Here is a 27,362-nt window from a genome sequence, read left to right as displayed (position 1 = left end):
CTAGCCAACATAGCACTGCCGAGCCTATAAGGATGCTGTGGGTTTTTTTTCCCCAAGGTGGAGAACCTTGCATTTATCGGCGTTGAACACCATCAGATTCTCGTCCGCCCACTTGCTGAGCCTGTCCAGGTCAGCCTGGATAACCTGCCTGTCTTCTGGTGTGGATGCTTTGCCCCAAAGTTTGGTGTCATCGGCGAACTTGGCCAGTCCGCTTCTGACTCCAGTGTCCACATCATTAATGAAGATGTTGAACAGTATGGGTCCAAGGACAGAGCCTTGGGGGACCCCACTGGTCACAGGACACCACGATGAGTGACTTCCATCGATTACTACCCTCTGGGTCCGACCCCAGAGCCAATTTTCCAGCCAGTGGATCATGGAGGACCCAAGGCGACAATTGGCCAGTTTCTCCAAGAGGCGATCATGGGACACCAGATCGAAGGCTTTTTTGAAGTCAAGATATATGACATCAATCTCTTCTCCCTTGTCCAGGTGATAGGTCACCTGGTCGTAGAAGGAAATGAGATTGGTCAAGCAAGACCTACCCGCCACAAACCCGTGCTGGCTATCCCTTAAGATGTTGACGTCGGCCAGTCATTAAGGATGGCCTCTTTAATAAATTTTTCTAAGATCTTCCCCGGGATAGAAGTCAGGCTGATGGGCCTATAGTTAGCCGGATCCACTTTCCTCCCTCTTCTTTAAACTTAGAACTCTTGGTTTAAAGAATCCCGACTGACACTTTTAAAGCAACAATACTTACAACTCTATATTATTATATCATTAAAAGAACAACCAAAAAACCCTGAAAGTTTCTAACTGGAACTTTCCCCCTTCTCATTTACAGCTTTTCAGTATGCACAGATAACAAAAAAGCCCCCCTTGGAGCCTTTGTGTCCCCGCTAAACATTTTTTAATGGAATCTAAAATTTTGTACAGTATCTGAACACATTCCTTGGGGAAAAAAAAAAATTACCCACCTTATAAACACAAGGTGCAATGAGTCTGTCTTGGCCCAACATTATAAAACCTTAATATATAGTACAATATCCAAGCTAAGAAAAACGATAACATAGATAAGACAGATAAGTAGAATTACATGTGATTTTATCAAGAAAAGACATAATAAAATCTTTTTTCTCTAACCAAAGAAACTGAAGAATAGACCAAGGATCCTTTGAGGTCACTAAAGCCCAGAAAGTAAAGTGATTATGTAACTTCTGTGTCACCACAACCTTTCTGCAGTGTCCTGTATGCCACAAGACAGATTACCGAGTATAGGGCCCTAAATAAAAATGGTTGAACCATAAGAACCAGACTCAAAAAGGAGAAGCAAAAGTATTCTTAAGAAGTAGTACAGCATCTTAGACAGAAAAAAAAATTTAAAATAAAAGCAGAAAATGCAACCAGCATACTGGATTTTAAATGCCAGACTTATGTTTATTTTGGGTTTTTCTACTAGCTACTGATCTTTCTGAATGGCCGCTCATAATACCAATTTAATATGGGTCCTCAACAAATCCCATCTTACAGATACCTATAAAATATTTCTTAGCTACAAGAGTCAAATCATTGACAACCATAACGTGGTACATACAGGTGTCACATTCAGGTCAATCTAAATGCCTGATCATGTAGGTGTTCAGGACACTTAATTCAGCCGAAAACTGGTGCACCCAGTTTAATTAATTTATCTCAGGAGGTGCACTAATGAGGTTCAACTATGAGGATGTGTTGCCCCATTCTAGGAAAGGGTTAACCCGAAACTCCCGAACATCTGTACCTGTTTGAAGCACAGCCCTGGGGCTGGGAAAGCTGAGCCACTCACCCTAGCCTCATGGCTATGCTAGTCCTTCCCCCAACCCTAATTGAGCAATTTTTAACCTCCTGATCTGCCCCTAAGTGGATGCCATCCCTTGCTATGGCCCCGCAACCCACCAAGACCTGCCAACTGCCCCCCCCCCGAGTGTGTACATGATGGGGGGAGGGTATTTCTACAGTGTTTTACAAAATGTTTTGCATATTTGATAAGCAAAGTAACTAAAACCAGATCAGTACAGTTGTATAGTAAACAGATATTTACAGAAGATTAGACATTCTTAATCAGCACTGAATCTGTACATTGTATAGTTTTTTTCCCAATTAATATTCTAAAACATCATAAAAATCACCAGGTTAATTTTAGCATATGAGCAAGATTTCCAAAAGCCTAACTCTCAATCATATCTTAAGTGGGCCACAACAAGGCAATTTTTAGCTCTATTTATTCTATAAAGCTCTTTGACTTACCAAAATACCACCACATTATATCATGTCAGTCCCATGTGAAAAGGAAAAAACAAACAGGGAGGTAAAATTCTCATAGACTGAATTGTGACAGTTGTTGTTTCAATGAGCCTGTTACTCAGAAGCAAAATACCTTTGTATGTGCTAATTCATATATTCTTACAGCAATAAAATTGTCCATTTTTTATAACTTATTTCTTTCTCTGAAAGGCCAGAGGTAATTGCTGTTATTTTCCGATATGTAACTAAAGCCAAGAGTGTCTTACCTTAACTCCTGCCTAGTAAAAATCCAGTCATAGTTTCAATTCCACAAGATTCTTAATTTCTCGACTTAATTAGTTATACAGATTTCCTCCATACTATTAAATAGTGTTGCAATTCATTGAAAAGATAGCACTTTTGTCAAATCTTTACATTTTACATCACGAGCCTTTTGAAATTGACTGTTGCACTTAAAGCTTCTAGAAACAAGTGACTGCACAAGAATCTCAGTTTTTAGCCCTTGTGGCTGCAAAGAAAGAACTCAAAATATGATCCAAGTACTCTCCCAGGGCTGAAAAAACAGAAGATGAAAAGAATCCCAAATGAGTTCTTTTGAAGTCAGTGATTTTTGAGATACTGTTCTTGTGATTTTTGAGCTTTTAGGGAAGCTGCACCAAGACATATTTCAGTGGTGACTGAATTTATTATTTAAGTAGTAATCAAGACTTGTATTTGTACAAGTGCCAAATTGCTTGATAGACTCATATTGATGTACAAAACTGCTTCCTGCAATCCCTAAGTGATCTAAGGAATTAAGAGACAGGGGGTGTGCTTTTAGACATGCCTAAACTTAATGCACATTCGCCTAAGACCTATTAAGGCAATTTAGGTGCGCATCTACACATGCACGTGCTAAGCTGCATTAATGTGGGTGTGCGGACCAACTTGGGACTAAAGTTAGTCCCAAGTTAATGGATACACACCATATTAACACGTATTAGCATATCTATACATTCACTAATGCGACTTAGCTATTCACGCATAAATTTGATACTTGCTTTATGCAGGTATCAAATTTAGACTCAAATAGCCTAAAATCACTATTGTTAAAGTTCATTAAGGGCACACACATGTAGACACATGCCCTTAATGTGCCTTAAATTGGGCTAATGCACATTAAATGCACAGGCGTAGACACACCCAGGGAGTAGGAAAATGTTAATTCTAACACCAGCTTTGCCACAAACCCTCTGAGTCACAAACAAGTAACCTGGGAATCTAACTGTGAACACAGAATTTACAAACTAAAGTTTGGCACCCAAATCTCATAACAGCCAGCAGGCTGCAAATACTAAAGAGAAGCCGGTATCTGAAGTCCTGCTTCTATACCAGACTTGGATGCATACTGAGTTAGATGCCTATATACAATTGGGATTTATAGTCCTGAATCCTTCCTACATTTTGGTGCCCAGGTCAGCCCTTTGGATACAAGTAGCTGGTGCACTCTCTTCTTTGAAAACAGTACTGGGGGAGAAGATGAAAGAAGAAGTTCCCACCTTTATAAAATGAACTGAATGGATTTTTAAGCATTCATCAAGGAAATAGGAAACCCAGGTTCAGGCTGAATATGTTCAAATGCACATCTCCCATTTCCCGGGGCTGCCTTAACCACCAGAGTAGAGGTTAGCTGGGACACAAGCACACTCTCTCTCCCACTGAAGTGGAGACAACAGCATAAAAGATGCAAAATGTATGGAAAACAAAAGAAAGCTTGACTCTATATACCAGTGAGAATGGACTCCCTTGCAAGAGGGCAAGTCCAGGGTTCTGGTTCCTGTTCCAGAGCATGCATATGCAGTCTTAATTAGAGACATTGACTACAAATATATAAGCAACATTAGGGGCAAGGATTAGAACCCTTGATTAACCCATAATAGGAAATAAAAGGAAAGAGTTCTCTCAAGTCAGGTTTGGCTTCCAGCTGACCACTTAGGGCACTCTGCTATGAGGTGGGGAATATGGCTTTAAAACTCATCAGACTGAGAATACAGAACCCAGATTAAGTACGCCAACTGCTAGACTACTATATATAAAGGTAGGTATCCCAAACTCTACCTCCTCTGACTATGATTCTGAATGGAAGTGGCCATGGTTCTTTTGTTTCATGTTCAACTCAATACTGTGGTCTGAGCATACCTACTGGACTGGACACTTTAGGGGATTTGAGCACTGAGGTGCTTAGTAACATCTCTAATAAATGCCAAGATAGACACCAAGGGCATGTCCCCATGAGCATGCTCATGCAGTATGCAGCGCCTCAAGGCAATTTCAGTCTAAAAGTTGTGCCTGCCCAAAACAAAGGTATAGGTGCTGAGTCCAAATCCAGTGTCAACAGGTTTGGGTGCACTGCTGACCTGAAGTTAAGCATCTAAATACTAACCAAGTGCTTTTTTGTTCTTGTCCTTAATCTCTTTCCCCTTGTTTCCCAACTGGAAAATGAAGGTAACATATTTGGAATACCAGATGTTATAATACAAATCCATCTACCTCTATCACAAAGGTGCTATTAGAATTAGTATATGTAAAACAACTTGAACAATTATTGCTATTATAAATATCTGACCCACTATTGAAAGCAGCCACTTATAGTACCAAGGTGGAACATCAGCTTCTAAACAGCACTTTTCTAGCAATTTAGAACACAGAATGCTTATTTTGTTAATTGTTTAAGAATCTTTCCAGATAGCACATGTTACATCAATGCTATCGAGTCCCTTTCTAAACCCCATAAAGGTCATATGATCATACGAATCAGATTGACAAAATCAGTTAAATCATTTAGTTAGTATTGGCACAAATGTCCCTTTTGGTATATAGTCTAATGTCCTATACACTTTAATTCAGTCCTTCTACATTCAACTCTAAAAACATATTAGCAGCCAATCTGGGTGCTTACTGGCTGTTGAGTATATAATTACAGGTACAGGCAACCCTCGCCATTCGCGGGAGATACATTCCCATGATCCCCACAAATGGCAAAATCCGCAACTAGGGCATTGCATTCATGAACGCTGTGCCCCCGGTGGCCCAGGAGTGGGGGGCACGGCTCCAACAGCAACAGTGGGAGCGCAGAGACGATGGCAGGAGCCCAGTGTTTAAAGTGTATTTAAAATGCGGGTTCGGCATTCACAAATATTTGAAACCACGAATACCAAGGGTAGTTTCATGTTACATACTGTAGAACTTGACATGACCAACACCATTTTAAGGACTTGAAATTACTGATGCCATTTTGAGGCCTGGACATAACAGATGCCATTAGCTGAATATGTGACAAGCACCTAGCAGTTTGGAGGGGGTGTTGACCTACCTAGTTGATCTACTTAAATAACCTACATAGCATTGAGAAAGTTGAAAGACAGAATTTGGGTAACAAAGTAACAGGGTGATAGTTGCTGCAAGGAAGTGATTGGCGAGATAATTGCTGTAAGGGGGTGATTGGCGAGAACCTGTGACATCACCATACATATGTGAAGGCTTGTCAATCAACTGGAAGAAGAGGGGGAAAAAAGTTTAGAAGGTATAAATAGCTATAGAAGAAGCTTAACACTTAGGAAGCCAGCCTGACAAGCTAGGGAAGCCTGGAAAGCCAGAGAAGCAAGCAATACCCAGCTGCTGATTGCACCACTCCATCCTCCCCTGGTACTGTGAAAATGCCTCACCAGCCAAATCACTGTATCATGTGAAAGGCCTACATAAGGTCTTCCTTTGTAAACTGTTTGATTTTGTTTGGTATTTCTTACATGTTTAATATATTTTGGATCTGAGGCCAGAATAGCCTCAACAATCAGTTAATCTGTCTGTGTCACCCCTTAATTAAAATTAAGTGCAACAACACCATTGGCCTAAGAATTGCTCAGTTAGAATTCAAGTGTGCCCTCTTTTTTTTAAATATTGCATTTGCATGTGGAGGTTTGTGGTTTTTACCACAGCTAGCAATCCAGTATAAGAAGTGTGTGACTTTTGATGTGCAAAGAATAAACACAACATTTTGAAAATTAATTTTAAGTTTAGTATTCGGAAGCAAGCAGTATTATTTTTTAATCTATATCAGTCTAAACTGTTCCTTAGCCAACTGTTCCTGGTGAACTGAATAAAGTAAAATAATCTGCTACTGTGCTATATTCATATATGTTAAATATACAAGTCTGAGCATTACTCAAAATACCATTTACCCAAATTCCAGAGCCAGAAATGGAGCCTGTTGCCTCACTACCTTGTACTCAAATCCAAGACAAGGGACTTTCTCTCCACCCGCATTCAATGAGAAAAAGTGTGTGTTAGATTTGGGTACATACAATAGTATAGTGTCAAGATTAGTCACTCCAAAATAATGTCAATGCTTTGCTTTTCTTCCATAGCCATATAAAACCTCATTCTAAGGGAACACATTCGGGAAGATTTCAAAACTATATTTCAGCCACTTTTTTAAAAAGACTGAAATAAAATAGTAGTAGCTTTGGAAGTGTGTGGGAGAGGAGACAGCATTTTCACATTAGCAGAGGTTTTCAGTAAAGACAAGTAAAGTAAATGTTAAACTTATAAATCATGCTTTGGAGATATCTTTCTAAACAAAACTGCACGATACCTTTCATTACACTGTATAGCTCTGAAGTACCAATAGGAATCATGAGAAAATAGGCCACTGTTCTGCAATACATAATAGTATGTATTTAATACAGTCAGAATATGGGATTGTACAACACTTGGCTGGCTAAACATACCAAGGGTGCAGGATGGGCTCATACAGCCTCTCTGCCAGAGCTGCACTGCTGTTGATACTCAAACTAACTAGATTAAAACTAGCTGGGATATATCGCATCTGTTGCAAGCACATCTCTGGGTGAAGTAAGTATAGTTTCACAGAGCTTTTGAGTTCTACTCAGTTGATTTTATTACAATATCTATTGTAGGATCAAGACCTATTTTGGCATTAATAAATATCACTTTTCTCTCTCTCTCTCTCTCTTTCTTTCTCTCTCATATTTCTGCTGAAGGTCTTAGATTTTAAGCATTGAAGTTAACAGCTGCAAACAGATGTCACCCTTGTGCCACCATAAAATTTTTTATGGCAGTACAAAACTCTCAGAAACACATTCTTGCCCCTTGTTGCACCACAAATGCTCAAAACTGTGGCCACAAGTAACTGCAGTACTAGTTTGTGCCACTTTCTCATAGCAGGTATCCGTTTGCTTATGAAGCAAGAGCACAGACAGCCCAAGACTGTCCATGATCTCCAGCCACCCTGGATGAGAGCTCCTGAAGCTTCAGTGGTCTAGTCCTGAAGAAGGATTCCCAGGACACATATCTGCAAAGAGATAACATACTGGGGGGGATTCGCCCATAGGGGTTTCCCCCTCCACACTTGCACATGCACATGCACATGCCAGAAATCCCTCTGCAAGGGATTTCCATAGCACATGCATGTCACCGCAGCACCCCAACACTAGATGTGACACCGAGAATCAGTTTCCTCACAGAATGGGACCCCAAAGCCACAGAAACAGCAGGGATCCAATCCTGAGGGACAATGGCCCCAAGTGATATCTGTAGATTGCCAGTGAAGTGGTGCAACATTGCCAGGACATATCCTGGCCCAGCTGATCCCACTCCAATAATTATGTTTGCTTATAACCAACCGCACAATTATTTCTTAAAAATGAAACAAAAACCCCTTATATTTTCACATAATTGAAAATATAGTTAAAAGATGCAAAGGAAGCATCATGACAGAATGGTGGCTATATCACGCTAGCTTCTATTCATATTATCAGAACTCTGTTGACATTAGAACTCGTATTATTAAAGTAATGTTCAAGTTCAGTCTAAATTCAGAAAGTCCAAAATGCTATTATTGAAACACTACAGATTCAAAAGTTTGGCTGAACTGGTATTGGATTCAGGATGTATTTTAAAAGACAGCAGGGAATATCATGGTCCCACATTCATCAACAAAGACTGAATGGGTTTTTCTTTGATATGTAAAATAGTATTCTTTTAACTCCATTATCTTAAAGGTGGTAGGGAGAGATGGGGGAAATTAACTCAAAACAGGTTTTCCAAACCCAAGATAAAAGTTTTCAGGGTCTGCAAACCTCCTAACTGCACAAGGATCTGCTATGAAATTATTCCCTCTATTGCTCAGACTGCTAGCATTGAAGCCCATGGCAGAATTTGGTTGTGTATCAATTTATAATTTTATGGATTAATGTCATTCTCAGTATGACAACTTTAATCTGAAACTAGATACAGTATATCACCTTGGTGTACAAGCAGTAACTCATTTTGCAAGATTTTATAGCAATGCATAACTGCATGTCTGAGTCAAGCTGAGTTTTATATTAAATACAGAGATGCTTGTAACTAGCAAACATTCAGTGCAAGAACAGAAACACATACTCGCAGCATATGTACTGACCACTTATTCATATAAACCATATATGCGCAATCAAGATGAACAGAAAAAAGAAATTATATTGTTTATTCAGTAAAAGCTTCACTCACCAGAAGTTTAGTCTCATGATGACTAATATGTCTACGCTATTTTCTTTTTCTTTCTGTATGGATGCTAACTTTGGTAAGGCTTATGATAGTGAAATATTCAGCCTTCAAAATTTATCATTTTATATTGGCCCAGGTCGCAAAATATGGATCTAAAATTCTCCAGTGTTTGGAGGGAAGCTGGAGGAAGGCTTGGCTTCACCATACAATTTTAATTTCATTTTTAACAACTCTATCATAAAGTACTTCAACGTCAGAATTGACTTGAAAATTTATCCTTTAATATTCAAAGAGAACAAGGAATTTCTTTTTAATGCTGACCTCTTTACTTGTGTTCAGAGTGACTTCTGAATACACTAGCCTGAGTATTCACTACCCTTCCTAAGATATTAAGGGACAACATTGGCACAGCTCTATGAGTAGAATGACTATATGTCTTAGGCAAACCGAGGCACTCCTGGCTTCCATAGTCTGGTTTCAGATGGTTGAACAGCACCAGGTAGGCAAGCAGGCGGGCACTGCTGCTGCTGGGCAGGAGCAAGGCAGGCAGACTGGAGCAGGGTGGCCTGCCTGGTACACCATGCCACTTCATGTCCCTGCTGGACTCCACTCTGGGACTTTTGACCAACTGGCCAAGACAAGATTACAGAAGCCCAGAATGTATGGTCACTCCATCTATGAGGCTATTATGCAACCTCTCCTGCATGACTGAATATCCTCTTCATCACTGGCCAAGTGCAGAAGCCATCTTGTCAAACATAAGACAAAAAAGGGCAAACAAGACAAGAGGACAATCAGCATCTAGAAAGCTGAAAGTTTCAAAAACAGAACTCTAGCAAAATGCAAGTAATCTATGCAGATGGGTAAAATGTTATCAGAAAACCTTCAAAAGCATGAATATATAACCATTCTTTCTACCTTGAGCCCAGCCAAAACTCTCTGGCATTTTATTTTATCCAATAATTACTGACCAGATCTACTCTCTTTTAAAGATCATGACTTGGGTAGAAGTGCACGCACTCACTCTCACCAGTCCATCATTGGAGCATGGATTTGGAAGAATATAAGGTGACCTATATACTAATACTAACATACTACTTTAGTCAGAACATTTACAAATGCCCCATTTGCCAAAAAATGCAATTGCGCAGAAAGAATTAGAAAAATAAAAGTTTCCAAAAGATTCTAAGCCATAAAGCAGATTTTTACATTTGCTTCCACAGTAGGTAGTAAAAATTTTATATTAATTGCCACCTCAGTGGCAAGGTAGGCATAACAAGTAGGTCCATTGTGAAAACTGTCTAATGAAGAAGGGTCCAGAAGAAATTAGCTTTCAAAGACAAGTTCTGTTGCAATCTACATACTATGCATTATACTTACAAAACTAAAAATCTTAAGCTTAAGCCATCCAAGAATGTACTATAAGTATGTAGTATATCATTATGTCAGTTATGCACACTTTGACATTCCATTTCTACATCAGATTAAGACCAAAATGGAGTTTTTGTCCTCTAATGCTTTTAAATATATTCAACAGAGAAACAGCGCCACCTTTTGGCTTGATAGATAAGCCTCCCTACTGCAATACACAAAATGTTTTTTCCCCTGACAAACATGTTCTTAAAGTATGATTTTTTGGTGATCTTATTTTAACTTAATGTGATAGTCGAACTTCTTCAGAAAAAAAAGTGTGTGAAATGTTAAATGGTAAGAAAACAAAGTGTTTTCCTCACTGAATTAAATATGTGCACAAAACTACATGATTTAATAAGATTCTCTCTTCAAATGCTACATTAAGCCATGTATTTTTCCCACTCTACTATAGATCCATAATTATAGTTCAACTGATCATTTTAATTTAGCTATAAAGCCAAAACACCTTACCTCAAATGTCTGCTTTCATGGCAGTTCTTATAAATATCTACATAATACCACATAATACTTGGCATTATGCTCCCTTCAAGCAAACACATGATAATGAACCCTTTGAAGATCTTTATATTGCCAATTGACAGTAATGCATTTGTGACTCATCCTATCAATTTTCTGTCTAGTTTCTTTGCCTACATCCAAAAATATATTAGCACTTTAGAGACGAAACTTATAAAGCTGATGGCTTGAGCTTTACATATGTATGTATTGAAATGTATTTGAAATTACTTACACCAAAGACACAATATCTCCACGTTGTACTTCATAATTCCTAATACTCCAGTGGTTTAAAAGCACCACATCAGAAACTTGTCCTCCACCTGGATTCAAGGAAGGCTACAAAGACAGAAAGAAAGTACAGCTTTATGTTAAAAGTAATAAACTCAATATTTCCCTTATTCCTTTTATCTTCTCTCTCATTGTATACGTGGGTCAAATCCTGGTGCTGTTAAAGCTAATGGAAATTCAGTCAGGATCTGATCTACTCAGAAGAGGGTGTTCAATGGAAACTATTTATATTGATTGTTGATGGCTACTGAAACATTACTTATTGGGCGCGTCTACACACTACATCGCCGTAATGATAAGCTACAGCGACACAGAGTGGGCAAGTACAACCTGTGATGTCGACACTACTGCACAGTTCCGTAGGGTCAGAAATGACCCGTGCGCTGGCAGTTAGCGCACAGTCACTTAGTACTTACTTTAGCACTCGGATTTACGTGTAGATGCACCCATTAAGAGTCAAATACAATGAAAATTTCTCAGTACACTACAACATGAGCTACTACAATTCCAGTGAATTTGTGCTTAAAACAAACTTGTCCAAAAAGCATAAGAATCTCTATTCCTATTACTTACCAGAAGAAAAACAAGTATCCTAGCTCCAGCATAAAAATAAAAGCAGCTGTTCTAAATACTCTCCTATCAAAATAAAATGTATTAAGACAATAAATCACCATTAATAAACTAGGTACATACTTTCCAAAAGAGGTTAAGAAGCATGAGCTTTCAAAGCAACTTGCCAGTCAGTTAAACAGGACTCACATGCCACACCTCAATAGAGGACTGTAAGCTTCTACTTTTAGGGAGAAAAGGGAGGGGGAAGGGCAGGGTGCAATGTGCCTGACATGTAGATTTTGTAAAGGCCAAAATATCATACCATGCAATCATTTTGTTTTTGGCAAGCAGGCAAGGGAAGATGAGTAAAAACAGAATTTCAACATGACTTTTTTGGGTTTTGTATGAGTTAGCTCAATACATAGACACACACTTTTCATTAGGTTATTTACAATGCAGACCACAGCTTGAAATGCAGAATGGTCACAATTCTTACAGAGCTGTTCCAGAGTCTGTTTCATGCACTACTTCTGAAGTCTTTACTGAGATCTACTAACACAGTCTCTTTGAAAGATTTAGAGTTAGGTGGCACATTCAGTGAGGCAGGCATCAGTCTCATAGAACCAGTGCCTCTCGAGAGTTTAAAACTGTGCAAACTCTTATTTGTTAATGGAGAATATAGAGTAAGGTGGCACCTCAGAGACTAACTGGTTCATAGAGGCATGAGAAATAGCCTACTTCATCTGACACTATGAATGCACAAAGGGAAGGGCGAGGGGGAAAGAGGACACTTCTAAGACAGGTAAAAATGGGTTTGGTTGGGTTAGTTGAGGTGAACATGCTGCTGTCTCCCAGGAGAAATCATAACTGTACAGGTATTCAGGCTTTTTTTCTCTCAGGGCAAAAATGGCCGCTCCAGGAGAAAAATAATCTGGGAACAACCAGGGTTAAATCACTCCCAGGAGACCTTTTCCTGGAAGAGTGAATGTCTGTACACAGAATCATAAAAAATTAGGATTGGAAGGCAGGAGGTCATCTAGTCCAACCCCCTGCTCAAAGCAGGACCACCCTCAGCTATATCATCCCAACCAAGGCTTTGTCCAGCCGGGTCTCAAAAACCTCCAAGGATGGAGATTCCACAACCTCTCTGGGCAACCTGTTCCAATGTTTTACTACCCTCCTAGTGAGAAAGCTTTTCCTAATATCTAACCTAAACTTCCCTTGCAGCAACTTAAGACCATTGCTTCTTGTTCTTTCATCTGCCAGAAATTGCTGCAAGTCAGTTAACACCTTGAGAAACATTCAAGTTAACAGCTAGTCCAGGCAGTGGGATAAGAAAGTTAGTCCCCATGGAAACTGTTTAACATAATCCAGGCTGTGAATGATTTCTTGTTCCATACTTTCACGTTCAAGTGTTATATAATCTTCCATGTATAGAATCTAATTAGTGGAAGGCAGTCTTAAATTCATCCTCCCAAATGCTGTGGCAGGGAAAGCAGCAGCAGGGAGACAAGGGACCAGACCTGTGACTACCTGCCCTTTGCCCTCCCTGACTGCCCTCCCAGCCTCTTGCCTCCCTGTGCCTGTCCCTCCTGCCACTTGCATCCCGTTTCTGCCCTCCTGCTGCCTGACCTCTGCCATGTACCCCTCCATGCCTCTGCCTGCCTCCTGCTCCTGCCCCCCACTCCTTGCCCCCATGCCTGTGTTTACCTCCCTATTCTATGCCACCCTTCCCCACATCCCTTACACTTGCCTTCTGCTGCAGCTCTGCTCCTCTGGGGCAGCTAGCAGCAGTGGCAGCCCCCAATCCATTCCCAGCCCAACTCAACCAGGGACAAGTGGTGACAGCTCCTGGCCAGGTCAAATCAGGGCTGGAGCTGGAACAGTAAGTAGGGATGAGGAAGCAGATGGGGGGCAGGGGAGCGGAAAGCTGCATGTGTGGTCTCACCTTGCTCTTCCAGCTGTGAGCTACATCCCCTGTCAAATGAACCATCCTGGCCTGAGGCAGGAAGCAGCTCAGCTCCAGCTTCAGCTGGTGGCTGAAGCCAGAGCTAAGCAGCTGCCTGCCCTGGTCTAGTAAAAATTTCCCATTGTTATTGGGAAGAAAACCTCACCTTGGATTCAAGTAAATATGACAGATCTTGATCAGTAACAGAAAACATTTTAGAGACCATTTGATAAATATCCTGAAATTTAAGACTATATGGACCTTGCTCTCCCATAAATTTAATAAAACATTCATTATTAGTTCTGGAGATGTATTCCCCTAACCACACTGGGAATATCTATGTTGACCATGAGAAATAGGGGTACTTGAATACGTCTCAGGGTGCATGCAAGTGTTTGAATAATTCAGTGGATATTTAGCCGTTTAGTTTGTGAAGCTGGAAACCCTACCAGTAGAGCACTATACAAGCATTAGAGGGCCTGCCTGGATGCTCTGCAGACACTCCTGTGCTGCCAGTGGCACGCAGCCAGGGGGCCTCAGTGTATGCAGGCTCTCCTGTCTGCCTGGAGACAGCTGACAACATCCCAGGACACAGGTCAGGGCTGGCCACCCCAGGAGACTGCCCTCTCTCCATATAACACCCCTTCCCTCCCTTCCACCTGCCAGGCTAAGACAGCAAACACAGAGCCTTACTGCACAGTAAATTTAAGCCAGCGTAAATGCACATGTAAACACACACAATAGGACTGCAGGCTGGAGCCCTGCAAGGGAGACTAGACACCGCCACAGGCGAGCTACCATGGAAACCAGGCAGTGAATCAGAGCAAGGGGCACCTGCAGACAACCCCATAGAGTAACCTAACCAGAGAGGGGAAGGGCTCTGGGCATACAGACCCTGACCAGAGCCTAAGCAAGGCAGTCTAGTCCTGTAAACTGGACTGCTGAGCTGCCTTGGGGATTACCAGTGAGACTCAGAGAGTTTACAAGGATACAACCCAGGACTAAGGGGTTACGGTGATACCTATTAAATGCTGTCCCAAGAGTTTGTTTGACTATGCCAAGGTTGGGGAAGGCTTTCCTTCTTAAAGGGGCAGTGTGCTGTTTTTCCTTTTGTTGATGTTGATGGGCCCAGAAGGGAGTTTTAGTAAGGAGGCTTATGTTTTGGTTACAGTTCATACTGGTTGGAACTGTGAGGGGCAGTCTTTACAGGTCCCGTTAGTACCCTAGGGGGACATTATCACCCTGAGCCCTGCTGGGGGTAGACTCAAGGCAGATCAGGTGCTGAGCCCAGAGTTGGGCAGAGCATGAGTCTGGAGAACTCAGGGCCAAGAGCTGGACAAAGGAGTCCATCAAGATTAAAGGGACAGAGGCCAAGAATGCTGAAGCCCCACAGAGGGAACAACATCCATGTAACACCCATGAGGCATGGGGCATGGTAAAGGGAAGGATTTGGAGCCACACAATTAGCCCTTAATGCTTTGGGTGCCCTGCTGGACACAGTTGACTACAGGGGCCGGAGATCAGTGAGGACTACTCGGGTGTCAGGGACCCTAGTGGGAGTTCAGTGGAACTGGAGCTATGCAAATTCCATGGGCAGCCTCCCTATTCATTTATATTTCCATCAAGGTGTGGCAGAAGAGACAGGAGGGCACCCTAGGGGCAGAGCAGGGCACAGTCGCGGAGCCACCAGGAGGCATCACAGCCACCCCTGGGACACCAACACATTCCAGGGAAACACATGCCCCACCCCCCCAGATTTGTGCATGGGGTGGGGATGGATGCAGGCTACCTGCCGCAGCCTTAGTACTCTCCACCGTGCTGCCCTCTCCCTGGGAGCACCACACTGGACACATTTCCATGGTGAGGTGCTCCCTGCCCACCTGGCAGCAGCAGGGGCAGCAGTAGTGTGGAGTTGTGCCCCCTGCTCCTGCCAGGTGGGCAGGGAGTACAGGGCCAACACAGGGCTCTCAGGGGCAGGACCACAGGGTGGGGTGCCCCAAGCCCACAGCAAGCAGCCTGCATCCATCCCCTGCTCTGCCTGGCTCTGCTCCAGCCATACCGTCAGCAGAGGAGAGGTGGGCATGTGTCCTGCCTTCCTATATGGAGAAGGTGGTCACTCTAGGACGGAGCCACGCAGTGAGCCCTTGAAACGTAGAGGTGCCCCAAAGGAATGGACAGGCTGAGTGCCCAAACAGCAGGATCGAGACCAGCAGTGCAGACTTAGTGGACAGCTTCCCTTTCTATACAATAAGCACATCAAGGAGTAGCAGAAGAGAAGGAGGGAAGGGTACCCTACAGGCAGAGCAGAGAACAAGTTGCGGGGCCACCATGGAGCATCACAGCTGCCCCTGGGACCTCAACATGCTACAATTGCCAAGTGATTTGTAAACCATATTCATGCTACTGAAGTGCAATCATCTTTGGGGTGGACAAAAACAAATAACTAGTATGTACCAGTGAAGGAAAAGAGAATAAATTAATACAGACACCAACACAAAAATCCTAACCAGATTAAAATTAGCATGCAGTCTTTCATTTGTACATAAAAAGGACAAGGTCTCATTTTTAGTAGTCTCATCTAAAAATTTATCAAAGTAAAATGGCCAGGTACTGGACTTTTTTACTTCAACAAGCTGGAAAATATAGTCAACATAGCAGGAATTTGAACCTGTAGCTCCAAAGTATATGCATTTCATACCTGATTGTTCAAAAGCAAAGATATTCCCATCCAGCTTTCATATTTACATGAATATTCATAAAGCTGAGAATACCAAAAAGCCTGAAGTAAATGAATAGTCTCCTTTTTCCAAGAGTTACCAAGCTGTAGGAAAGTAAACTCACCTATACAATTTATAATCTACTGCTTGCTTTTCACTCCTCTAATGAGTAGAATAACAACATTCTATACTTTTTAAGTATTAGAAAGCTGCATGATGTCACTATCACACAGCATTTTAAGTATTATACCATGTGTGAATGTCAGCAAAATAATACTAAAAATGCTATAAATTTATTTTAATGTCAAAAGTGAGTACACAGCTATGTATTCAGAGAACATTGGAGGGGTGTATGGAAATTTATAATAACCTGCTTTTTCTTCTTTCCACAAAATCATCTGAATATGTTGAAAATGAAGTCTTATAGGGTGCATCTACACATGTGCTCTACTGTGGAGCTAGTTAACTCTGCAGTAAAGCATCACCATGTACATGTGTGCCCATATTAGGGCACAGTAAATTAATTAGCTCTGCTGTAGTTAGTAGATTCATAGATTGTTAGGGGCTGGAACAGACCTCGCAAGATCATCAGGTCCAGCCCCCCTGCACTAGGCAGGAAAGACTGCTGGGGGTCAGGTAACACCAGCGAGGTGACTGTCCAGTCTCCTCCTGAAGATGTCCAGGGTAGGTGACTGCACCACCTCTGGAGGGAGTTTGTTCCACAATCTAGACACCCTGACTGTGAAGGAGTTTTTCCTAAAATTGAGCCTGAAGAGGTCTTCCAGAAGTTTGTATCCGTTACTCCTGGTCTTCCCCATGGGTGCCCTGGTCAACAGCTGTTCACTGAGCCCTTGATGTACTCCCCTGATGTAGCGCTAAGCTGCTACCAAGTCCCCTCTTAGCTTTCTCTTCTTTAGGCTGAAGAGGCCCAAGTCCCTCAGCCTCTCCTCATATGATCTGCCTTGCAAGTCTCTGATCATACAAGTGGCTCTTCTCTGGACCCTCTTAAATTTTTCCACATCCTTGTTAAAGTGCAGCACTGGATGCAGTACTCCAGCTGCCGTCTCACTAGTGCCGAGTACAATGGAAGAATCACTTCTTTGGTTTTACATGACATGCACCAGTTGATGCATGCCAAAGTATTGTTTGCCCTGCTACAGCATCGCACTGATGGCTTATGTTCATGCGATGTTCATGCTTAGGTCCCTTTTGTTCATAGTGCAAGTCAAATTGTCGCCACCAAGCCTGTACGTATGTTGGGGATTATTTGCCCCCAGATGGAGCACTTTACAATTCTTTGTGTTGAACGTCATCTGGTTCTGATTCACCCACCTCTCCAGTCTGTCCAGGTCTACCTGCACCTGCAGCCTATCTGCAGGAATGACCACGCTCCCCCATAACTTGACATGGTCCACGAATTGGCCAGTGAGCTCTCTACCCCATATCTAAATCATTGTTAAAGATGTTGAAAAGCACTGGACCAAGAACAGAGAGACACCACTGGCCACTTCACACCAGGATGACACAGATCCATTTATAAGAACTCTCTGGGTCCTACCTTGCAGCCAGTTTCCCGCCCACTGAACCGTCGAGCAGTTAACCCTACAAACTTCCAATTTTCCCATGAGGATATTGTGGGATACTCAAAGGCCTTTTGGAAGTCTAGTATATAATGTCGACCTCCTCTCCCATGTCCAGCACAAGTACTATCCTACAGTGGAGTTACGTGTGCTGAAATGCACATGTAGAAAATGACTAGGGCTGGCTGGGGCATGAGGATGCTACAGTGCTGTGGCTGCCTGTCAGCTAGCCCTGCACCGTAGCACCCTCATGCCTAAGACCACCCCTCTACACCACACTGAGCTGGGACAGATCAGCTCTGGGCTGGCAGGCTGACCCCCAGGCTCTCTGCCAGCTGGGGCTCCTCCACCCCAGCTCAAAGTCCTACAGTCCCAGGTGCATGTGTGAGAGCTATAATCTCCAGTGCAAACTGCACCGCAGCTTATTGCTATGTCTTAATTACACGTGTAGATGTACCCACTGAAATGCAATTAAATAGTTTTTTAGTAGCAGAACTCTTGAGGAAGGGGATTTAAGACAAGCTTCATTCTACACAAACAACTCAATCTCCTGTAAACAATAATCCAAATCCTTTAGCAAACATTTATTTGTAAAACCAACAGCATAAACTATGATTTTTTTTCCTAAATTAAAAAAAATAATAATGATTTCAACTGCACTTGGAGGTAACTTGGGCATCATAGTATTTTTGTTCACAGTAAAACATCAATTAAAAAACCCTACCCACAAAAACAACAATCACTGACTACTTCTCGAAATGAGTCAAACGAATAGACTCCTCTGTTTTAAAAAAAAAAACAAAATCCAAAAATCCTCTCTCTAGTTTGTTCAAACTCCTGTGATAATAACAGGACACAGTAGTTTTAAATGGGACATACTGATCCTAAATTTGAAACTATAGTGCAGAAATCAAACTAGTTCAGCTATTTGCAGTTACTAACTAATCTACCGGTAAGGACATGGAAACTGACATCTGCATTCATCTGATGAAAACCTCACAGAACATGAAGTTTCATAAGACAAAAGAAAGGAGTATCATCCTTTAATAAATAAATAATGGTTTGTTTGATGGTGTTCTCTGATTATGGATGCAAAAGGTCATAAAATATTTTCCTATACCCTGGACAAGCTATAAATGCATAATCTACAGTAACAGGGGTGTAGGTTGTAGCTGTGTTGGTCTAAGGACATAGGCAGACAAGGTTCTTTGAGTGAATCTGATATCTTTTATTAGACAAACTTAAATAGTTGGAAAATAATTTTTAAACAAGCTTTAGGTTTCAAAAACCCTTCATCAGGTTAAGGAAGTTTCAGCAGTTGGTGTGTGTTCTTCCTGCGTGGAATGAAAAGTAAAGAAGCCAGAGGCTGGGCTGGTATGCATACAAGACAGGTAGTCAGTGAAAATGTAGATAGAGGAGTCAATGGGTAAGAGACAGGCTGGGGAGAGGGGGGAAGAGAGAGAAGGGGGATGAAAGTGGAGAGATACCTGGGGAGTCAGATGTCAGGCTGCTTATAATGTGGCATAAATCCAATGTCTATATTTAGTCCATGATTTTTAGTATCCAGGAGGTTGATGAAGTACAGTTCACAGGCTGGTCTCTGGGAAGTGTTTTGTAAGTTTCCTTTGAGGATCAGGACTGAGAGATCGGAAAGAGAGTGGTTTTCTTGTGAGAAATCTGCCCCTACAGGTAATTGGGTATTTCTGTCTTTGATAGATTTCCGGTGTACATTCATTCTGGTGCACAGTTGTTGTTTGGTCTCTCCTATGTAGGTTGATGGCTCTGTTGTGGGGTGTAGTAATTGTGGGGTTGTGGAGATGTGTTGGCAGGTTTTGCATTTCTTGTCATGGCACGGTCTGGATCCATTTGGTGTGTTCTGGACCTGAGGACGTTTGCTTCTGGTGATGAGGTTAGCAAGGTTCGGTGCTTGTTTGAAGGCTAGGATGGGTGGCTCTGGGAAGATCTCTTTAAGAATAGGGTCGCTTTCTAGTATGGGTTGCAATTGTTTGAGGATTTTCTGTACGGGTTCAAAGGGAGGGGTAATATGTCATAACTAGTGGTGTGCAAGTTGTGGGGGGGTTTCTTCTGTACTGCAGCAGTTCTTCACGTGGTATCCGGGTGGCTCTTTCAAACATGCGATCTATCTCTCTGGAAGTGTCTTTGTTGGGTGAAAGCCCTTTTAAGATTGGTGAGGTGGCAATTCCGGGTGTTCTCTTCAGTGCAAATTCGGTGATATCTGAAGGGGTTGGCTGTATATCACAGCTTTTTTGGTGTGTTTAGGGTGATTGCTGGTTCTGTGCAGATATGTATGTTGGTCTGTGGGTTTCTTGTATAACATGGTTTGTATTTTATCATTCTGGATACTGATCATCGTGTCTAAAAAGGAGATGTTGGTGCTGGAGTATTTTAGAGAAAGTTGGATGGAGGGATGGTTACTGTTGAATTTCTGATGGAACTCAATCAGAGATTGCAGGTTTTCAGTCCAAATGATGAAGATGTCATCGATATATATTAAGTATAGCAAGGGTTTGATAGTGCGGTTCTTGAGGAAGTCCTCTTCCAGGTGGCTCATAAAAAGGTTGGCATACTGTGGGGCCATTTTGGTGCCCATAGCTGTTCCCATCGTCTGGAGGAAGTGTTGGTTAACTGAAGAGAACACCCGGGATTGCCACCTCACCAATCTTAAAAAGGCTTTCACCAAACAAGGACACTCCTCCAGAGAGATAGATTGCACATTTGAAAGAGCCACCTGGATACCACATGAAGAACTGCTGCAGTACAGAAGAAACCCCCTCACAAATCACACACTGCTGGTTATGACACATCACCCCTCCCTCGAACCCATATGGAAAATCCTCAAACAATTGCAACCCATACTAGAAAGAGACCCTATTCTTAAAGAGATCTTCCCAGAGCCACCCATCCTAGCCTTCAAACAAGCACTGAACCTCGCTAACCTCATCACCAGAAGCAAACTTCCTCAGGTCCAGAACACACCAAATGGATCCAGACTATGCCATGACAAGGAACGCAAAACCTGCCAACACGTCTCCACCACCCCCACAATTACTACACCCCACAACAGAGCCATCAGCATTCCTGGATCTTACAGCTGCACCTCCAGAAATGTAATATATCTCATCCAATGCACAAAATGCCCTGATGGAAAATACATAGGAGAGACCAAACAACAACTGCGCACCAGAATGAACGCACACCGGAAACCCATCAAAGACAGAAATACCCAATTACCGGTGGGGGCACATTTCTCACAAGAAAACCACTCTCTCTCCAATCTCTCAGTCCTGATCCTCAAAGGAAACTTACAAAACACTTCCCAGAGACGAGCCTATGAACCCCACTTCATCAACCTTCTGGATACTAAAGATCATGGACTAAATATAGACATTGGATTTATGACACGTTATAACCTGCCTGACATCTGACTCCCCAAGTATCTCTCCATTTTCATCCCCCTTCTCTTCCCCCCCACCCCCCGCCTGTCTCTCACCCATTGACTCCTCAATCTACATTTTCACTGACTGCCTGTCTTGTATGCATACCAGCCCAGCCTGGCTTCTTTACTTTTCATTCCATCCAGGAAGAGCACATACCAACTGCTGAAACTTCCTTAGCCTGACTAAGGACTTTTGAACTCAAAAGCTTGCTTAAATATTGTTCTCCAACTATTTAGTTGGTCTAATAAAAGATATCAGATTCACCCAAAGAACCTTGTCTGCCTAATCTAAAGTAAAGTCATGGTAGTACCAGTAAGAAAGAAAAAGCTTATTCTGTCACCATTACCATTACCTACTCCTCATTTGCTGTTACATGGCATAATGGGTAGAATATTCACAAATATGTTACTCTACTGTTTGCAGCCTCAAGTGCATTTTGTCAAAAGTACATTCCCATGATAGCACAAATAAATTCTTTATTGCAGAACCTGTAGATAAAGTTGCAAACACATCACTTTGTTTAATCCTACATTTCAACTCAGCTAATCTTGGATATACAAATCTTTACAGTCACTAACTATTAGGGGTTCCTTCTTCCATATCATTAGGAAAAACCCAAATAAAGAAACTTTATTATAATTAACAAACAGAAAACACAACTCAGTGAAAATAGCCATGAACATCTGAAAACAACAGTGCATTTATTTATGACAGTGACCCATAACATAAGAATACATCCAACATTCCAGGCATAAATTACTAAATCCATAACCACAAATTACTAAATTATCACACCAGCTGTTTCTGTGTCACATATGTTCAATGCTGTAAATAAACAAATCCATTTGAAATCCCCTATTAATAACAAAATTTTAAATGAGCAATCAAGACTGCAGTGTAAGAGACAAAAACCTCAAGTGGGGATTTAAAAAAAAGGTAATTTGAAAGAAGAGAGACAATGAAGCAATAAAGTGTGCCAAAATTAAATGCTGCGTTAGTTTATTATGATCCCCATAGGTTAGTGTTGAATACTCATATACAGAAGAGTCAGCACACAAGAAGGGTTTACACCAGGTGGTTCTCAGCAGAGAAAATACAAAAGTCAGCATGGAACAATGAAATGCATGAAGTCTACCCTAAGTGATTGGGAATAAATCATAAATATCTGTTTTCTTGAGGACCTCCATGTAGCATGTTCCCCAGAGTGTCAAAAGTGTTAAAATCTTTTAGAGTACCGTTACACACACAGTAGGTCCAAAGCAGAAAAAAGGGGAAAAGATCTAAAAATAAAAGCACCCTACTCCTTGCTTTTTGACGGAACTTTTCATTTCAAACACAGCATGAACCAGAATAATGAGTACAAAAAGGCAGCTAGGATTCTAAGGTCTATTACAAATCAAAATTTTGGGGATCATACAGTGAAAGCTTGAAGTCGAGACAATCATATGCCCAATGGAAACATGCTAGTGATGAATATAAGGCCACATGCTGACTGAACTTCAGTTTCCCTCATTTTCTATATCTTTCAAATGCATTCAACATAAATCACATTCTGGAATGCAAGATATAGAGACGGCATTCTAGAGCAATGACTTGTACCTGTCTTTCCTCAGGCTATGCAGCAGGTGATAAAATGGCGCATTCTTTAAAATGTTGTATCTGCCAAAAATATTGGTTTAGTCTTTATCTAACAAGCCTCCACACAAAAAATATACTTGGAATACTGTTTAACAAGATGTTGAGAATTAGCTATGGTTGTAATTTTTTGGAGAGTGTCGAGACAAATAGTGTGGGATGCATGTGTAGCCCGGGTACACGCAGAGGGGTGTGCCTTGTCCTCCAATGACAGTGGTGGGGGTCAGGCAGGGTGCTGATGGAGAGGCCGGCTACTAAAACAGTTCCCTCCCTTCTGTACAGAGCCAGAACAAGACCGAGTGCTTAACTATATACAATTTATTATTATAATAAATACTTAAGATAAAACATTAAATATTTACAATAAAGCTTACCATATATCACTACATATAATATCCCACAATTCACATAAACCATATAACTTACAACATATATAATAATTAATACTTTGAACAAGATAGTCAAGATTACAACACGATAAACACATATGGGGACTCAACTTTTATAATCCAAATAAGTTAATAATATTTCCTAGACCTACCAAATAACAATACAAATATTCATATTAACACATTGAGAACATATAAACCATATAAGCTTCCTTAACTCATAGCTATATAGACCTTGACACAACAACAATCACCCAAAATAGGGAGTGCACTCAGTACCTCTCCGAGGGGTTTCCTTGGAGTCCCTCCCCTTTAGGGCCCTGGGACGTGGACACGACCCTCCTGCATTGGAGGGTGGAGGTGCCATACCCTCCTGCCCTGTGCCCACCTCCCCTGCGGGACCTGCTTCCCCAGCAACTCACACTTCCTCTCTGAAGCAGCCAAGGCTCGTCCCCTGGAGGCCGATCCCAGGAGAGCCTCTCATCAGCAATGCCTGCGCCTAACCTCAATGGCCTGGCACCCCGCACTGGGCAACCAGGGGCTCTCTCTCTCCCGCGGGAGCCAAACCCTTACAGGCTCTGGTTCCCCAGTCTCATACCAGGGGTCCTCCCTTTCCCGGGCTCTGCTCTGGGCACCAAGCCTCTTTTAGTTGAAGGCGGAGCTGCACTGTGGGGCCCCGGTCACTCGGACTAGGGCCAGGGTTAACTGGAGCAGCTGCAAGCTGCTCCCAGGCAGGTCCTCCATGCACCAACCCACACACCAGGTGAGGCCTGAGCAGCTGCGAGCTGCTCTCAGGGCTGATTCTCTGTGTGCCAATCTGCACACCGTGTGGGGCCTGAGCAGCCTCAAGCTGCTCCCAGGGCCAGCTCTCCACGTGCTGATTTGCACACCAACTGCCCAGCCGCTTGCCAGGTTCGCAGGCTCAAGCCACCTCAAGTGGCTCCGAGAGCCTGATCCCCATGTGCCAATTCGCACACCGCTGAAGCTCAAGCAGGGTCCTCAGGACAGCTGTCTCTGGAGCTCCTCTCTCTCCTCACTGTCCCTCATCGTCTCTCCCCAACGTGCCGAGCACGCTCCCCTTTTATATTCTTCAGAGGCTACACCCCTGAAGTTCTCCTGACTTGGCTGGCACAGTTCCGATTCAGGTCCAGCTGCTCCTTGCCCCCTCCCTTTGGAAAAGGGCGGGGCATTGCTTCCTTTGTGCTGTCTCCGGATTGGTGGGTGGGCTCCACCAATCAAACAGCACACCCTAGATCCTGGGACTCAACATAAGCTCCAAAAAGGTAAGCCTGCTACACATGTTAAATAGAATTAAAGTTCAAGTTTGTCTTCCATTAGACTTAGCTTTAAGTTTAGGTTTACAAAACACAATGCAATGTGGGTTGTTAGGTAAGCATCTCCTTCAAAGTTGGAACCGAAACATTATTTCAGAATTATATGGGAGGGTATTCTAGCAATAGGGTCTTTGTTTTTGTTGGGTTTTTTTGTTGTTTTTTTTATCTTCAGGTACCTACGCTCAGTGACCTGGAAAAAAAAGTAAGGTAATTTTTTTTCTCTCCGTACAATAGCAGACTAATACTACATCAACAAGACAGACTGGGGAGAAAAAGGGGATGGGTATGAAGAGTGTTGCTAGGTGGAGAAACAATGAATTGCAAGCCAACTTTCCTAACCCAACTGGTTAAAACAGAAAAGAAACCCAAGTATTTCTCTTAGATGTTATTCCAAACCCTGTTTAAAGGTCTCTTCTTTCACATTTTCCTTCTACATGGTGTATGATATATTTGGAATGTCTCCTTCCTGAAAGCTGTGGGAAAGAAATGGAGACTGATTCATTTTTTCACATTATCAATCCTGCAGAAAAATGAATAAGGTGGCTTTCCCACTCCTTCTATCCCAGCCTCTTTTTAGATCACATCTCTGCTTTAGCAGCTGATTAATTATATTGCTGATCTCCAAGATATTCCAAGAAACACTGCTGAAATGAACTGAGAATTATGTGCTACTAAGCTATTCTTCCTGAACTCTTGTACTACCAACCTCAGGATGAAATAGGACAATCATCAGGACTTAATCCACCTCTATGTACAGAGCCACCTTATTTTGGGCAGTTAAGACTTCCTGATCCATAGTGAATCCTAGAGCAATGCACCTTTTCATAGCTGCTTCAACACTACCTGTTTCACTCCAGGAGTAGAGGAGAGAACTCATGGGCAGGCCAACAATACAGCAAGGTCAGAGAGCACTCACTGCATTTTAGAATTCTCTAATCAAGAGAATAGCTAGGAAACCTCAGTAACCACTTTATCCAACATAACTTGGAACCATATTCAGGTTAAATACAACATCTACCTGTATTAAAGCAAACAGAAAGATGAGGCTGTGCCACCCTGGGACCTGTACAAAGTACAATACAGCCAGGCCCAAAATTCTAGGCTGGAAAGGATTGTCTAAATAAAGGCTGCAGGTTAAAAACTTAAGGGACTGAGCCCAGTATTTGTGAGTACTCTAAACCCACTTTGTGAAGGCTTTAAAATACCAGATGTTCCATAAACAGTAAGATTCATTAAAAAATCATAATTTTTACCCCTCAAGATTAAGAAAGTTAAAAGATTAAGAAATTGGGTTGCAAACACATCACTTAATTTTTGCTAGGGTTTACCTTCACTGGGTGTTGGATTTCATTGTTAGACCAAAGTAAATATTATAACCATATTCATTTGAATATGGTTATTCATTTGAATATGGTTATATTAACACACAATCCAGATATAAATAAATAGCATAATTATGCAAGAGAATCACAAAACCGAATCTGTCTTCATTTAAATAAGTCCCAGAAGCACAGAAAAAGGAGACAGCATAAGCTATTTTCAGCAGTCTTTAAATGTTCATTTGCTTTTAAATGTTAAACAGCAAACAAATCTATATATGTGTATGTAACATATACTACTAATTTCTGTTAATGCACCAGTGTGTCATAAGGATCATGTATAACTCCAGTTATACAGTTGAAATGTACCATTTTCTACAGAGGCAAAACAAGTATTAACATGAATTCATGAAATCTATTTTCCAGTTTTACTTTCTGAAATGTTACTGTTCACAGTCACAACCAATAAGAAAGACTAGTAATAACTATGCCTTTAAATTACAATTAAAACATGCTGTATTTACTCAAATACAAGATAAGCCTCTTCTGGCCTCCTCTCCTCCCCCCTCCCCGCATTAATCACCATGGGAAAGCCTCCCCATCTTACATTCGCATACAAAGAAATCACATTAAATACACTACCTTTGAACTGCTGCTAAAAGTAACTGCATGCTGAGTAATGGAAACCAGCTATAAACTTGATTATATGCAGCCAACACTGAGCATGACTATAAAATACATGGCCCACATCGGGCAAACATGCTGATGGGAACCTTTTGTGTGTGCGCATGACCCTTAAGAAATGGGCAGTTGCTCCCTCAGGACGGAATGAGCACTGAGTCAAGAAGTACTGCAATACCAGGCCACCACTTATACGGTGCATCCACACATGCAAGCACATGCGCGTGCAGCAGCTCAAACAGAAGCAGTGCAAATTTGAGCTGGGGTTTTTTGCCTCAGCGCACGCGCTCGACATGCGCTTTGTTGTGGAGCAAATTGTGCCACTTGGGGCAAAATAATCCTGCCTGGATCCTCCCGGATCTGCAGCCAGGGGGAGCTAGAGCCCAGGGCTAGCACCTGTGCTGTCCCTAGCAGTATAAAAAGCTGCCCTGTCCTGGCCCCAGCAGTATAAAAAGCTGCCCTGGCAAGTAGCTCAGGGCTACTCACTCTCAGGAGCTCCTGGGGCCCAGCCAATTGGTACCTGGGGACACTACCCCTTATGCCAGCTGAACTGCTGTAGCAGCCCTGAGAGTTCCCTGCACCCTCTACCCACTGCAGCAGTCTGGCAGTGGGGGCTGCTGCCTGACTTTGACCTGCTGCGCACCTGCCAGACCCGGATGGGGGCTGCACAGCCAGTACCAGCACCTGTCCCCCTGGGGCGCCC

General features: G+C 42.2%; 1 protein-coding gene across 2 annotated transcripts in view; it reads right to left on the bottom strand.

Annotated features, from left to right (window-relative positions):
- The window catches only part of IMMP2L (inner mitochondrial membrane peptidase subunit 2), a 946,737-nt gene that overhangs the window by 882,783 nt on the left and 36,592 nt on the right, over positions 1-27,362 (bottom strand). For both annotated transcript variants that reach the window (XM_025208916.1, XM_006015959.3), the window contains exon 3: positions 10,991-11,094. In XM_025208916.1, the coding sequence (XP_025064701.1) occupies positions 10,991-11,094 (104 nt within the window). The remainder of the gene's footprint in view (positions 1-10,990; positions 11,095-27,362) is intronic.

This window comes from Alligator sinensis, unplaced genomic scaffold (genome assembly GCF_000455745.1).
Source record: "Alligator sinensis unplaced genomic scaffold, ASM45574v1 scaffold297_1, whole genome shotgun sequence".
Classification (NCBI taxonomy): Eukaryota; Metazoa; Chordata; order Crocodylia; family Alligatoridae; genus Alligator; species Alligator sinensis.
Note: the sequence above shows the minus strand (reverse complement) of the source record. Positions and strands in the feature narration are given on the sequence as shown.